The sequence below is a fragment of the Bufo bufo genome, chromosome 6 (genome assembly GCF_905171765.1).
Source record: "Bufo bufo chromosome 6, aBufBuf1.1, whole genome shotgun sequence".
In the NCBI taxonomy this organism is placed as follows: Eukaryota; Metazoa; Chordata; class Amphibia; order Anura; family Bufonidae; genus Bufo; species Bufo bufo.
The window spans coordinates 432,221,217-432,236,348 of NC_053394.1; the positions used below are offsets into that span (position 1 = coordinate 432,221,217).

The following is a 15,132-nucleotide window of genomic DNA, read 5'->3' on the forward strand; positions in this document are numbered from 1 at the left end:
CAGAGACAAGCCCTGCATTACATGAAATCAGTAATAGTCTGCTATTGTAACCTGTGCTGCTTTCCCACTGAGGCTTTTACTTTACTGACCCTATCTACAGCATGATCTCCTATATTTGCAGCCAGGTGCCCCCTATACTTTAGTAACATAGCCAAATACTCACCTAGTTCCTCCTAGCAAGCTCCAACACAGCTCTCCCCTCCAGCAGCGCGATGTACACTGTCAGATTGCGCTGCTGTGAAGGAAGATGAGCGGTGCCGATTCCCTCCAGCAGCGCGATGTGTATAATGCATTTTCACTTATGGTATGTTATTAATATGCCATACCTCTTTAAATTAAGATATAGGGGTAGGCATCACAGACTCCTTGCAGGATGAGGAGCCAACACTCTGAACGCGCATCCAGGGCTGAGCTCCTCCGCCCAGAGCTGATACGTCTCCTGTTTGGAAGATGGAGAAGACAGACTGCACATGGCAACGCACTGAGGAGAGGGCTGCACAATGGTAAAGTGGCGCACATTTGTGGGAGTTTTTATCATGTAAAACAGAAAATGATTAAATTTTAAAACACAGATGCACATATACTGTAGGGCACACTATACCATTACAGTATAAGAAAATGAAACGGCAGTTACACTTTAAAATGCTCCCATACAAAGGCTTCATAAATTAGTAAAAATGCTTGGGAGAACATCAGATCTGTGGAATCTGCTACTTTCAACAAGTACATACCAGAAGTGAAATGTGCAGAGAAAAGACAATATTTGTCATTTCTGCTTGACCTAAAGAGTCGATTTTTTTCTGACATTAATCCTGTTTGGAGAAGCCAAGCCATCATTCAGTCAACAGATCTTACCCTAAGTTCACACTTGCGCGTTTTACAGCGCGTTCCTACGCGCTGTAAAACCCTCAACAAGGAGAAACCAATGCTTTCATATGGGAATGGTTCTTACCTGGGCGTTTTACAGCGCGTACGATTGCGCTGTAAAACGCCCGACGCTCAAAAAAGTTCTTGAGCTTCTTTGGGGCGTTTTGTCGCGCGTTCCCGTACATAGATGTTCAGGAACGCGCGACAATGGGCGTTCGCTTGTCTCTGTATGCGCGATTGTAAACGCCAGTACAATCGCGCATACAGAGTGCTCCATCGCGAACGCTCAGGTCTGAACCCAGCGTTAGTGTTACCACATCTGTGTGGGCAACCTACGATAAAATAGAGCATTGCTGTCCACCTGCGGAGAGCAGAATAAAACAAGCACATTTTTATTTATTGATTGGTTTGACAAGAAGAACTCAAATTGAGAGACTTCAGCCTGGAACATCCAGGAGAGCAAGAGGAACATCCAGGAGAGAAAGAGGGACATCCAGGAGAGAAAGAGGGACATCCAGGAGAGCAAGAGGGACATCCAGGAGAGCAAGAGGAACATCCAGGAGAGCAAGAGGGACATCCAGGAGAGCAAGAGGGACATCCAGGAGAGCAAGAGGGACATCCAGGAGAGCAAGAGGGACATCCAGGAGAGCAAGAGGGACATCCAGGAGAGCAAGAGGAACATCCAGGAGAGCAAGAGGAACATCCAGGAGAGCAAGAGGGTGGCTCCTCAACCGTCCAAGAGAAACCTTCCATTCACGATACAAATTAGACAGAAGGTCCGACTCATTGTAGACGTTACAGGAAGACCCAGCTCATTGTAAAGGACAATGATGCTCTAAAATAAATTTAGGAAGATGAGTGAATACAATGATGGAAATTATCACCATTAGGATGCCAGAAGACAGGACACTCTAAAGAACAGTACATACAGCAGCCAGGAGTCCAGACTGATCAAATACATGATAGGTCTGTCTTCTGCTGGTCTACAATGGCCATTGTATGGTCAGGATTATTGGAGGAACCTCTTATAAGGTAAGCTTTGAATCCCTGAGAAGTGCTTCTCCACCATGTCCGAGTTCTGTTCAGATCTCCATGAATTCTGTGATATCTTTCATCTATCTTTATGCTTGTCATCCTCTTTTCCTGTCAACTCTTCGGAGAATAGCCGTTTGCCCATTGAGCTGCGTCTTCTCATAATACATCCAGATAAATGTATGAGCAATAATCCAGATTCTGTCTAGAACAAAAGGGTCCTGGCCCTGGACTGAAATGAGTCGGACTCATAGTTTTTAAAGACAAAGGTCCCTAAATGAATTCTAGCGTGTCCCTCACCTTCAGCTGGTATATGGGAGCTATACATGAACACAAGGAACCAGTGAGCGAAAAATGTTATTGTGTAGGACAGCGAAGGAGCAGGAGAGGCAAAAGTAAGCTTTCCTCTGCCAAAGATCAACTGCTGGGAGGACAGCTTCTATGTGGCGTGATCTACCACTAAAGACTGTAGATCCCCCGACTCCAAAACCAGGATCTACAGCTACACACTGTAGGTGGAAGGGGTTAAAGTACTTACCAGTCCATGATTTGTTTTGATCCAGAACTGACAAACGTTTACTTTAGAATCCATCAAAGTGAAGCACATTCATATATCTCCAGTTTACTGAAATGGTATTTATCTGTATCTGTACACATTTTATACAATCCACATGACTTCTATCCTATCATTGACATTATCGATAAAGATATTTATTCAAAAATAAAAATAATACAAAAAGTTTAAAAACAAAAAACAATAAACTAAATTTGGGACCTGAAGATCGTCTACCATTGTCCTGGAACGCAGAGTCACAGTAATTAGTACTGACAGACGGATCATTACAGACACTACAACGTACGTTCATTGATGCATCCCCAGATTGTCTAACATATATATGGGCACAGATGATCAAGTGAGGTGCAGATGATTGGGTGAGGTGTGTTTTTGAAATGGTTCTTGGTGGTGTATGAACACATGCAGCATGGGACGGGTGAATCAGACGTGTACATGACTTTCCACACCAAAAACATCAAATGCTTGCAGATGAATCTGTCATACTAACCTTAAGAAGACATCTGGAGTTTATTTTGTCTTCCAAGCCAGGAAACATTAGATGGCTCACTTCTTCCATAGGGGAGTCAATTTCAACGCGACGAATAGCATCCTCATGTTCGTTTACAGGGTGCTCGTCAACATTTTCAGTTTTTATAGCCCTCAGAAATCTCGGATTCTCCTGTGGTTTAGGAGGGAACTTATATTCACGTTCAGCACACGGGTATTGGACCTGCTCTTCTTTAAGTCCAGCAAGCAGAGACTGGGGAGCATCTAGCATAGAGTGCTCAAAGAGGCGAGAACACTCACGAAGAAGCTGCTGGAGTCCTTTGTCCGATACAGATCTGTCATATCGGGGACGATCTCTTGCATCAAAACAAGACCGGTCAGTCTGGGTTTCTGCACCCTGAAAAAAATACTCTCTTTCAGTCCAGGCTTCTCTTTCAGACGATTTCTGCCAAAGCGAGTGATGCAGCGAGCTGGAAAGTTGACCTGAATCCTTGGTTTTTCTTTGCTTCCGTGCCCGCTTACGGCCATGATAGAACCCAGGTGGAGGGAAAATGGTTGGGAGGGCATTGGGTCGAAGAACTTTGTTGAATGTATTCACTATATAACAGTCTATTGTAAAATGTGCTGAACAAAGGCGGTGAGCGTTGGTTTTTTTCCCATCGTAGATACGTTGTGCCAATCCATCTAAGTCTTCAAACATCTGACCAGTTTGGAGGAGCCAAGCCTTTATTCGATCCAACGATCGGGGGAAAGAATGCATTATAACTCCCGGAAACTTATCCTTTTCGCCACACTTGTGCGGACAGCCTAACACAATACAATGAGGCATCTTGTCCTCCTGCGAAGATTGAGACAAAAGAAACACAATTTTCTTTTTAATGAAACAACCAATTTCACGAGATGAGTAAAAGTAAGACACTACAAAATGTGGGTGATGTTGGCATCTCACACAATATAGAATGTGTCGGCAGATAAGAACCATTCGGCCCATCTAGTCTGCCCAATATACTAAATACTATGGATAGCCCCTGGCCCTATCTTATATGAAGGATGGCCTTATGCCTATCCCATACATGATTAAACTCCTCCACTGTATTTGCAGCTAGCACTTCTGCAGGAAGGCTATTCCATGTATCCACTACTCTCTCAGTAAAGTAATACTTCCTGATATTACTTTTAAACCTTTGCCCCTCTAATATAGAAACATATGGATCCCAATTCAGGCACATTTACCTCATCATTCCTAATTTTAGGAGCGTTGGGCATCAGACGTTGTCTCATTACCCTACCTAACACATGAGTAGACCCACGCCACTTCTTCTTCTGAAATGCATCCACTAATATGTTCTACACCTGAGGAAAGCTGCCCCGTGTCCCGTTACTGTTTGTAAAGAGGACGCATCTTACACAGCAGTCGGCCACTTTGTGAGGCTGCAGACTATTTGTGACTCCCCAATAACTATAAACCTCTAGTAAAGCAGATATACTTACCAAGTTCATCCTTGTGGCGAAACCAACCTCGCCACTGGGTTTTGGAGGGGCCTGGCTGCTGGCCTCTTGCCTCAGGATTATGGCCCATACTAACTTTTAAACCCCTGAACCTATTCAAGTGAATTTTGGATAGGTTTGTCCCCAGGTTATACTGGTTAAATTGATGTACCGTAAGTTATATGTATGGACAATGTAAACTCACAAAGTTGTAACAATTTATAATAAGTGTAACTTGTCAGCTTGGGAGATAGTTGAGTGGATAGACAGAGGGGAGGAATATGCTGGGTGTGTTTCTATTGTTCCATTGTGCCATTGTCCCATTGTGTGTTTAAATGGTGATGTCTGTCCTGTTGTCCCCACATGTGTATTGGTGATTTCCCTTTGTCCTGAGAGATAATTGGATTGCTCCTCGGTTGTCTCCAGGGCAGAGAGGAGGAAAGCATGATGCATTGTGGGGATGTGTTGTGTCTGTATCCTGAATTGCTACATATCTGTCCTTGTCACAGTCTCCCTTCTGGTCCCCTAGGGGCGTGAACGATTGGTTGCTGTACTTACATTGTATGTGTTGTAACATATTGATTGGTTGGATTTCAAAACCCTGTGGGCGGACCTGTATTTGCAACAACTGTAATAAAAACCAGGCTGGGTGTCCCAGCACCTGAGACCACTGCTTGACCCTCAACACGGAGCCTTGTCTCGTTATTGGGGGGATCCGCTGTCTGCTGTTAGAGACTGATTGCCAGGAGTGTAAGCTGATTCCTGTTCGTCTGCTAGCAGCTATTTGTGAGGTTCCAGTTTGGAGTGCTATTTTGTATCCAGTTCGGGAGTTTGGTGTTCTGCAGTAGCTGGGCCTGTCTCTCAGAAAGGGGCATATCGCCTAAACGGATTTTAACCCCTTGTCTGCTGAAACGGTCCGTTACATTGGTGGCAAGCAGCGGGATCGTTCCTACAGCCAGAAGGACAGCTACAGGAGACACCATTTCTTTGGATTTTACAACTTAAGGGCAACGCATGTCTCAGTACAGCGACCCTAAAAGCACCAGGATGGAACCAGCAGTGGAGGAAAGATACTCTGTTGAGGAATTTGACCGTATGATGTGGTTGCGGCTGAACTTCTTCGGACCCAATCCAGCTGAGAAATCCGTGAAGTTCGTGAGGAGTCTAGTGTTCAAGACCCTACTGTACCGGGCAGAAGGTGACGGTCAGCTGCCACGTTGGGTGGACCTCCATCGGAAGTTACAGTTGCGGGACAGAGAGAGCTCAGTCTCCTCTCCCCAGCGGCAGAGTGTCCAGCAGGGAATTGGGAGCCCAGTCTCCTCTCCCCAGCGGCAGAGTGTCCAGCAGGGAATTGGGAGCCCAGTCTCCATTCGCCAGCGGCAGTGTGAATTGCAGGGAATTGGGAGCCCAGTCTCCATTCCCCAGCGGCAGGCTGAGTTACAGGGGGCAAAGGTAGTTGTTCCTGCCCCCCAGCAGCAGAGTGATATGCCGGGAAGGCAGTCTGAAGTGCAGGGAGAGAAGAGCAGCGTCCTCCCTCCCCAGCGGCAGGCTGAGTTACAGGGGGCAGAGGTAGTTGTTCCTGCCCCCCAGCAGCAGAGTGATATGCCGGGAAGGCAGTCTGAAGTGCAGGGAGAGGAGAGCAGCGTCCTCCCTCCCCAGCGGCAGGCTGAGTTACAGGGGGCAGAGGTAGTTGTTCCTGCCCCCCAGCAGCAGCATGATTTTTTGGGAATTGGGAGCCCAGTCTCCATTCCCCAGCGGCTGAGTGATGTGCCGGGAATTGGGAGCCCAGTCTCCATTCCCCAGCGCCGTGTGATGTACAGGGAATTGGGAGCCCGGTCTCCATTCCCCAGCGGCCGAGTGATGTACAGGGAATTGGGAGCCCAGTCTCCATTCCCCAGCGGCCGTGTGATTTATTGGGAATTGGGAGCCCAGTCTCCATTCCCCAGCGGCAGGCGGAGTTACAGGGGGCAGAGACAGTCGGTCCTGTCCCCCAGCGGCAGAGTGTCCAGCAGGGAATAGAGAGCCCAGTCTCCTTTCCCCTGCAGCAGGACACTGTATTGGGAGCGGAGACGGTCGGTCGCCCTCCCCAGCGGCTGGAAGTATGTATGGGAGAGGAGCTCGTTACCCCCTCTCCCCAGCGGCAGCTTAACGCACCAGGGGGAGACAGTAAGCCCCACAACAGTGCAGATGGGACCGTGGTCTCTGCACTTACAGCACAGGGGGTAGAGACAGTCGGTCTCCCCCTCCAGCAGCAGAGCTGGGTATCGAAAGGGGAGACAGTCGGTCTCCCCCTCCAACAACCAGGCTCCAACCAGGTTTCTTCCATGGTAACGCTGGCACCAGGGCAGAGTACCGCTGATACCTGCCCACAAAGCAACCTCCACTCCAAGCCAGGGAGCAACACAGAGACCCGGAGTACCAGCTACCAACACAACCTTGGTGGACTCACTGGACACAGACAGGCTACCAAATTCAACAGGTCCAGTATTGGGTTGTGGGTGGACTGCCAGACTAACTCAGGTACTGACCGTGAGGTCAGGTACCTGGTTAGTCTTCCCTGGGAGGGGGAGATGTGTGGCGAAACCAACCTCGCCACTGGGTTTTGGAGGGGCCTGGCTGCTGGCCTCTTGCCTCAGGATTATGGCCCATACTAACTTTTAAACCCCTGAACCTATTCAAGTGAATTTTAGATAGGTTTGTCCCCAGGTTATACTGGTTAAATTGATGTAAGTTATATGTATGGACAATGTAAACTCACAAAGTTGTAACAATTTATAATAAGTATAGCTTGTCAGCTTGGGAGATAGTTGAGTGGATAGACAGAGGGGAGGAATATGCTGGGTGTGTTTCTATTGTCCCATTGTGTGTTTAAATGGTGATGTCTGTCCTGTTGTTCCCACATGTGTATTGGCGATTTCCCTTTGTCCTTTGTCCTGAGAGATAATTGGATTGCTCCTCGGTTGTCTCCAGGACAGAGAGGAGGAAACCATGATGCATTGTGGGGATGTGTTGTGTCTGTATCCTGAATTGCTACATATCTGTCCTGTGTCGCAGTCTTCCTTCTGGTCCCCTAGGGGAGTGTACACCAGATGGGCTTGGTTGCTGTACTTACATTGTATGTGTTGTAACATATTGATTGGTTGGATTTCAAAACCCTGTGGGCGGACCTGTATTTGCAACAACTGTAATAAAAACCAGGCTGGGTGTCCCAGCACCTCAGACCACTGCTTGACCCTCAACACGGAGCCTTGTCTCGTTTTTGGGGGGATCCACTGTATGCTGTTAGAGACTGATTGCCAGGAGTGTAAGCTGATTCCTGTTCGTCTCCTATCAGCTATTAGTGAGGTTCCAGTTTGGAGTGCTATTTTGTATCCAGTTCGGGAGTTTGGTGTTCTGCAGTAGCTGGGCCTGTCTCTCAGAAAGGGGCATATCGCCTAAACGGATTTTAACCCCTTGTCTGCTGAAACAGTCCGTTACAATCCTATTCGTGGTCGAAGCCTTTCACTGTCACCTTGGTCCAGTGCGATCTATAGGCTTGATTATATTTCTAAACGGCCACAGCTCAAGAAGTTAAGAATCCATCATTACAACGAGGTTGACATGAAGAGACGACTTTGGGCCTGACAACGACCCCACTGAATTTTAATATCCTGAATAACCAGGAAAAAGGTCCAAGAATAACCAGGAACAGAAATACTGCAGTATTCAGGCCTTCTGACCAATACCAAAAGAGTTACCATCATTTTAGACTCTGTCTTATATAAGCCTCTCCACACTCGGCAGCTGTATGACTTTAGGTTATAAAACCGTATAGAACAGGCTTTGGGAACAAACACGTAAAATGATTTTCAAGGAACAAGTGTAAATAAATTAAACGGTCCCCGTACCTTTATACAACTTTGAAAAATTAATAGCACAAGCAACTATAGGAAACTTTGTAACATATCTTATCAGATTTCTAGAGATATCAGCTGTTCCCCTCCTCCTTTTCTAAACTAAGGGCTCATGCACACGGCAGTTGCCCGGCCGTGGCATACAGCGGGCCCGCAATACACGGGCACCTGCCGTGTGCACCCCGCATCACGGATGTGGACCCATTCACTTGATGCGGTGCGGAACGGAAGCACGGATCGGAGAGTGCCTCCCTGGTGTTTCTGTCCGTGCCTCCGCACTGCAAAAAAATAGAATATGTTCTATTTTTTTACGGTGCGGACGGATCACAGACCGGTTCAAGTTGAATATGTCTCAATCCATCTCGGCTGCCCCAAATTGCGGTCCGCAATGCACGGAACACCCGCACAACGGCCGTGTGCACGAGGCCTAACTTTGTCTTTGAAATTTATAAGAAATCTGCAAACAGAGAAGAAGAAGCATACAGAGACCAGACAGCGCAGGCATGATTCAGCGGCTAATAGCAAGTCTATATCACCTCAAGTGCTTTACGTACATCCATACTGCTCAGTACTTCTCTGTAATATCGTCTCTCATTCTGACTGACTAAAAGCGTTATGGAGCAAAATCTGCTGTCTCCATGTGTAGTCTGTGGGGAGACATGATACCAGCTTGTCTCCATCCACCAGCTCAGTGATAACTCAGAACTATAGATAAAACATAAAAGGGAGAAAAGGCTTTATTTTTTGCCACTGTAGATATGATCTGCCAATCTGTCTATACGGGGGAGAAATAAATCAGCCAAACAAGCATTTCTTGAGCAGCTTGGTATGGCGGCTTTACACTTGAGGTAGACAATCCAGATGAATGCTTATTTATGGCCAATTAAGGGCTCATGCACACAAACGTATTTCTTTCAGTGTCAGTTTCAGGTTTTTTTTTTGCGGCCCGTACAAAAAAGGGAATTGACGTTCCTATTATTGTCTGCATTACGGACAAGGATAGGACTGTTGTGCTAGGTGACGGCTGTTCTGTCCCGCAAAATGCGGAATGCACACGGCCGTTATCCACGTTCTGCAGATCCACAATTTGAAGATTTACAAAACATCCCACGGTCGTGTGCATGAGCCTTGATGCTAATGTCCCAGAGAACACAACAGACGTCCACAGATTTCAGGACAGACACTTTTGATAGGCTGCATCAAGTCATATGCGGGCTTCATCGGGTGCTGTAGACTGGGTCCCACCACTGACTTGGTGGAACAACCCTGGAGATAAAATAAGACCTTAGTTGATAAAAAGCTAATAGTCAATAGTAGATGATTGCGCTGTCGCCAAACCTTCTTGGTCATGTCACGGAACCATGAACCAGACGTACAACAAGAGATAAGTGAAAATAAGAAGGCTTTATTGAAAATAAAGCTGTAAAGCAAAAGTCCAAACGGATGGTGAAACCGAAGCAGAGTCTTTGAGAGGCCAGAGGTCAGGAACCAGAAGGGTAGTCAGACGAAGCCAGGAACAGGAACCAGCAGGGTAGTCAGACGAAGCCAGGATCAGGAACCAGAAGCAGCAGCAGTCTTAGAAGCCTGTGAACACAGGAGGACCAAGCAAGGAACTGAAGCCACAGACCTCCTATATATATGAGCTAGGCATCCAGCTCCTCCCAGTGGGAAGGAGGAGCCGCAGGGTGGAAGGCTACAAGAAACCCAGAAACCAAGATGGCCGCCAGCACATGTCAAACGAAGGAGAACAGCAAGAAGGTAAGACCATGACAGGTCATCACCATCAATTCCACCGCAGCAGATGGGGGCAACGTGCCGAATAATAAGGTCTGTATCTTCAGCACAGCCATTGCCAGATTAACACGTTTGAGACATACTCCTGTCCATAGAGAAGCTGAAGGGTCAAAATTCGAGGCTTTCATTGGTCGTTATCTCAATATTTCCTCCCTACTGATCATACGACAGAGGTAAAAAGACTGCAGCAGATGCTTCTTGTAACACAGATGGCCCTCGGGGTAGAACCTGGACACTGACTGAACACACCTGATCCATATGAAAAGGCAGAAGAAACTTCTCAAAGGGTTTATGGTTTCTGGAAATGCTCCTTGCTATGTTCCTCCAAATCTGGTGCCCCCATCTAGTAAACAGAAATCTGCTGTAGTACAGCAAGGAGAGCAAATACGGGGGCCCCGCCAGTCCACGCGGGGACCGCGAGAGCTCCTGCTGTAAACTCCTAGTCATAGAGCCCACAACGTCAGACCGAGGACATCTACAAGGCAGGGCTGGCTGCAAGTCACAGGCTAAAATGATCGTATATCTGCGCCACTACGCCCCCACCTGCATGTATAGCACCCTTACAGAAACAATATGCCTGCTTTCTGTGGCCACGATGAACAGGCCCGTGGTCATAGTTGGGCGGTGGGATGCCCGGGAGGGGAGATACACATTTCTCCCCACAGAAACCAAATAACGGTACAATGCTTGGACTCTACTGGTAGACGGAACCCAGGCGGATCCATTGGTCCCAGAACCACCTCCTTGCGACATTCTGGTCTGGAGCCATGAGCCCTAATCGGTTTTGTGGCTCATGTGCTGCCAGCCCAGCAGAGGGGGATGGACCCCTCCCAGAGGCCGGGAGGGGAGGGGCCAGCTACAGGTTAAAAGGCTTGTGCCAGCAAGCGGGCGTGTCTTTCTATGAAGGGAGGTCACATCGTGCCATGTGTTTAGAGTGACCTGCAACCTGCTGACATCACTGCCCTCCATGTGACTACAGCTAAGAACTCATCACAACCCAAAGGACTCCTATACCTGGTAAACTGACTTTTCAGTGCTCCAAACAAAAAAAAATGACCAGGAGCCATTGGCTCCTAAACTAAAAAATTTAGGAGCCAAATTCAATTTTTTAGTCGCCAAATTTAAAATGCATATAATTTTTAAAAAAGGACTTTGAGAAGATGAGACGCAGGTGCACTACATATAGGAGAAAACAGCACCACATACCTCTCACATCCAGGGACATTTTCTGGGGGACAAGGTGACTAAAAATGGCGAATTGCGTGGTTTAGAGTTTTTTTTTTCTGTTACGGCCTTCACCGAGCGGAAATATTTTTTTATATTTTAATAGCTCACACTTTTTGGGACGTGGCGATATGTAATATGTTTATTCTTTATTGTTTGTAAATTTTATATGTAAAACTGGGAAGGGGGCCATTTAAACTTTTAGTATTTTGGTGTTTCTTTTTTTTTTTTTTTTTACTTTTTATTTAATAACCATTTCTTCCCTTAGGGACTAGAACCTGGATCTTTTCATCCCTTGTGCTATTCACCCTGATAGAGCTCTATCAGGGTGAATAGGATCTCGCACATCTCCCTGCTGCCCTGGGCTCTGTGCACACAGCAGCAGGGAGCTGAACATGGCAGCCAGGACTTCAGTAGCGTCCTGGCTGCCATGGTAACGATCTGAGCCCCAGCAGTGTAATCTGCCACTGCCACCAATGAACAGGATGGGACCCTGTGGCCACCATATAACAATGGGGGGGGACACGACGACTTGTGGCCAGTGATAATGGGGGGGGGGGAGAGGCTTTGGGAGAGCGCACTGCACCACCAATAAATGTTTAAAGAGGACCTTTCATGGGTCCAAAGAATATGAACTTAGTAGCAGGCTGCATAGAGCGGCGCCCAGGGATCTAAGTGCACTTACTATTATTCCTGGGCGCCGCTCCGTTCGTCCGCTGTGGCCCCCGGTATTTTCAGCATTCAGAGGAAGGAGGAGGAGGAGGAGACGCCAGTGTCTCTCCTTCTCCCTGACAGCAGCGCTGTCCAATCACAGCGCAGAGCTCAGAGCCAGGGAGGTTTTTTCCTCCCTGGCTCTGAGCTCTGCGCTGTTATTGGACAGCGCTGCTGTTAGGGAGAAGGAGAGACACTGGCGTCTCCTCCTCCTTCCTCTGAATGCTGAAAATACCGGGGGCCACAGCGGACGAACGGAGCGGTGCCCAGGAATAATAGTAAGTGCACTTAGATCCCTGGGCGCCGCTCTATGCAGCCTGCTGATAAGTTCATATTCTTTGGACCCATGAAAGGTCCTCTAACTCCTTTATACAATTGTCTGCAGCGGTATAACAGACCGGGCACCCGGCCTCAATAACAGGGCATGCGATCTGTGGCACCTGAGGGGGTTAATGGCCGCGGATCGCATGCCCTGTTATTGAGGCCGGGTGCCGGGTCTGCGATACCGCTGCCTATACTTATGTTTTACATTCATTGGTGGCGCAGTGGCGACAGCTCCTCCCCTCCTCCTCCCTGCTATATCCCCATTGGTGGTAGTGGCGGCCGCGTCACTGTGGAGAGGGAGGGACTCCTTCCTTCTCCACTGTGCTACTGAAGAGAACGTAGGCTGCGCAGGATCGCGGCGGTACAATTGCAAATGGCGACAAGACTAAAAAGTCTTGTCGCCATCTGCAAATTTTAAGGCGCATTGGCGACCGTTTTGGTCGCCATCTGGAGCCCTGCATTTGTTCTGCTTAACCCTGTTGTACCTATATCACCTGTATCTGTAACCTCAGACCACTGTATATATCCTTGTGTGTATAGTGTATTGTCTAGTGTGCCCTTACGGCGATTAAATATATAATTTAATCTTGTGCTATCTTGTATCTCGATCACGAATCCCCACGTTCGTGTTTCAGCCTAGTTATAAGCTACCGCGGGTTGGTTTCTCACCCTATATAATCCCGTTAGCGGACCGGGCTTATATCAAACCAGAAACTGGTGGCAGATACCCGGGCTGAGACAGCGCTGTTTTCCCTGCAGCAGCTTATTGCCTCTCTGTGCCCGCGAGGATAGGAGTCTGTGTAACCTGTACCAAGACTGACCTTACCTGCTCCTCTGGAGGGCGCAACGTCACGCCTTGGTAACCAGTGACCATACCGTGTCTCGCTGGCTCTACGTAGTTGACGTCCGACGTCAGTCGGGGTACGGTATTTATCATAGAGACGTACAGCGGAGTACAGAGATTACAGGTGATATATAATATACAGGAGGAGACGTACAGCGATGTCACTCATGGTATATAATATACAGGAGGAGACGTACAGCGACGTCACTCATGGTATATAATATACAGGAGGAGACGTACAGCGATGTCACTCATGGTATATAATATACAGGAGGAGACGTACAGTGGAGTACAGAGATTACAGGTGATATATAATATACAGGAGGAGACGTACAGCGACGTCACTCATGGTATATAATATACAGGAGGAGATGTACAGTGATGTCACTCATGGTATATAATATACAGGAGGAGACGTACAGCGACGTCACTCATGGTATATAATATACAGGAGGAGACGTACAGCGACGTCACTCATGGTATATAATATACAGGAGGAGACGTACAGTGACGTTACTCATGGTATATAATATACAGGAGGAGACGTACAGCGACGTCACTCATGGTATATAATATACAGGAGGAGACGTACAGCGACGTCACTCATGGTATATAATATACAGGAGGAGACGTACAGTGACGTTACTCATGGTATATAATATACAGGAGGAGACGTACAGTGACGTTACTCATGGTATATAATATACAGGAGGAGACGTACAGCGAAGTCACTCATGGTATATAATATACAGGAGGAGATGTACAGTGAAGTCACTCATGGTATATAATATACAGGAGGAGATGTACAGTGAAGTCACTCATGGTATATAATATACAGGAGGAGATGTACAGTGATGTCACTCATGGTATATAATATACAGGAGGCGCTGTACAGTGATGTCACTCATGGTATATAATATACAGGAGGCGCTGTACAGTGATGTCACTCATGGTATATAATATACAGGAGGAGACGTACAGTGATGTCACTCATGGTATAGAATATACAGGAGGAGATGTACAGTGATGTCACTCATGGTATATAATATACAGGAGGAGACGTACAGCGATGTCACTCATGGTATATAATATACAGGAGGAGATGTACAGCGATGTCACTCATGGTATATAATATACAGGAGGATATGTACAGTGGTGTCACTCATGGTATCTAATATACAGGAGGAGATGTACAGTGATGTCACCCATGGTATATAATATACAGGAGGAGATGTACAGTGACGTCACTCATGGTATATAATATGGTAAAGGCTAACATGCTGTGAACATGCTGTGTGTGGTGTGGGGGGGTGAACATGCTGTGTGGGGGGGGGGGGGGGGGGTGAACATGCTGTGTGTGGTGGTGGGGGGGGGTGAACATGCTGGTGTGTGGTGGGGGGGGTGAACATGCTGTGTGGGGGGGGGGGGGGTGAACATGCTGTGTGTGGTGGGGGGGGGGGTGAACATGCTGTGTGTGGTGGGGGGGGGTGAACATGCTGTGTGTGGTGTGGGGGGGGGGGTGAACATGCTGTGTGTGGTGTGGGGGGGGTGAACATGCTGTGTGTGGGGGGGGGTGAACATGCTGTGTGTGGTGTGGGTGAACATGCTGTGTGTGGTGTGGGGGGGGTGAACATGCTGTGTGTGGTGTGAACATGTGGTGTGGGGGGGGGGGGTGAACATGTGGTGTGGGGGGGGGGGGGTGAACATGCTGTGTGTGGTGTGGGGGGGGGTGAACATGCTGTGTGTGGGGGGGGGGGTGAACATGCTGTGTGGTGGTGTGGGGGGGGGGTGAACATGCTGTTGTGTTGTGGGGGGGGGTGAACATGCTGTGGTGTGGTGTGGGGGGGGGGGGGTGAACATGCTGTGTGTGGTGTGGGGGGGGACATGTGGTT

General features: G+C 47.9%; 1 protein-coding gene across 3 annotated transcripts in view; it reads right to left on the bottom strand.

Moving 5' to 3' along the window:
• LOC121004842 (zinc finger and SCAN domain-containing protein 20-like) overlaps window positions 1-15,132 on the bottom strand; it is a 71,272-nt gene that overhangs the window by 14,397 nt on the left and 41,743 nt on the right. Inside the window, exon 1 of one of the 3 annotated variants that reach the window (XM_040437231.1) lies at window positions 10,387-10,448. The exons of 1 other annotated variant lie outside the window; for it this stretch is intronic. In XM_040437231.1, coding sequence (XP_040293165.1) covers window positions 10,387-10,395 — 9 coding nt within the window. In that variant the 5' untranslated portion in view covers window positions 10,396-10,448. Of the gene's footprint in view, window positions 1-2,963; window positions 3,797-10,386; window positions 10,449-15,132 lie in introns of those variants that run through there. One more of the 3 variants, XM_040437230.1, reaches the window with a different exon arrangement.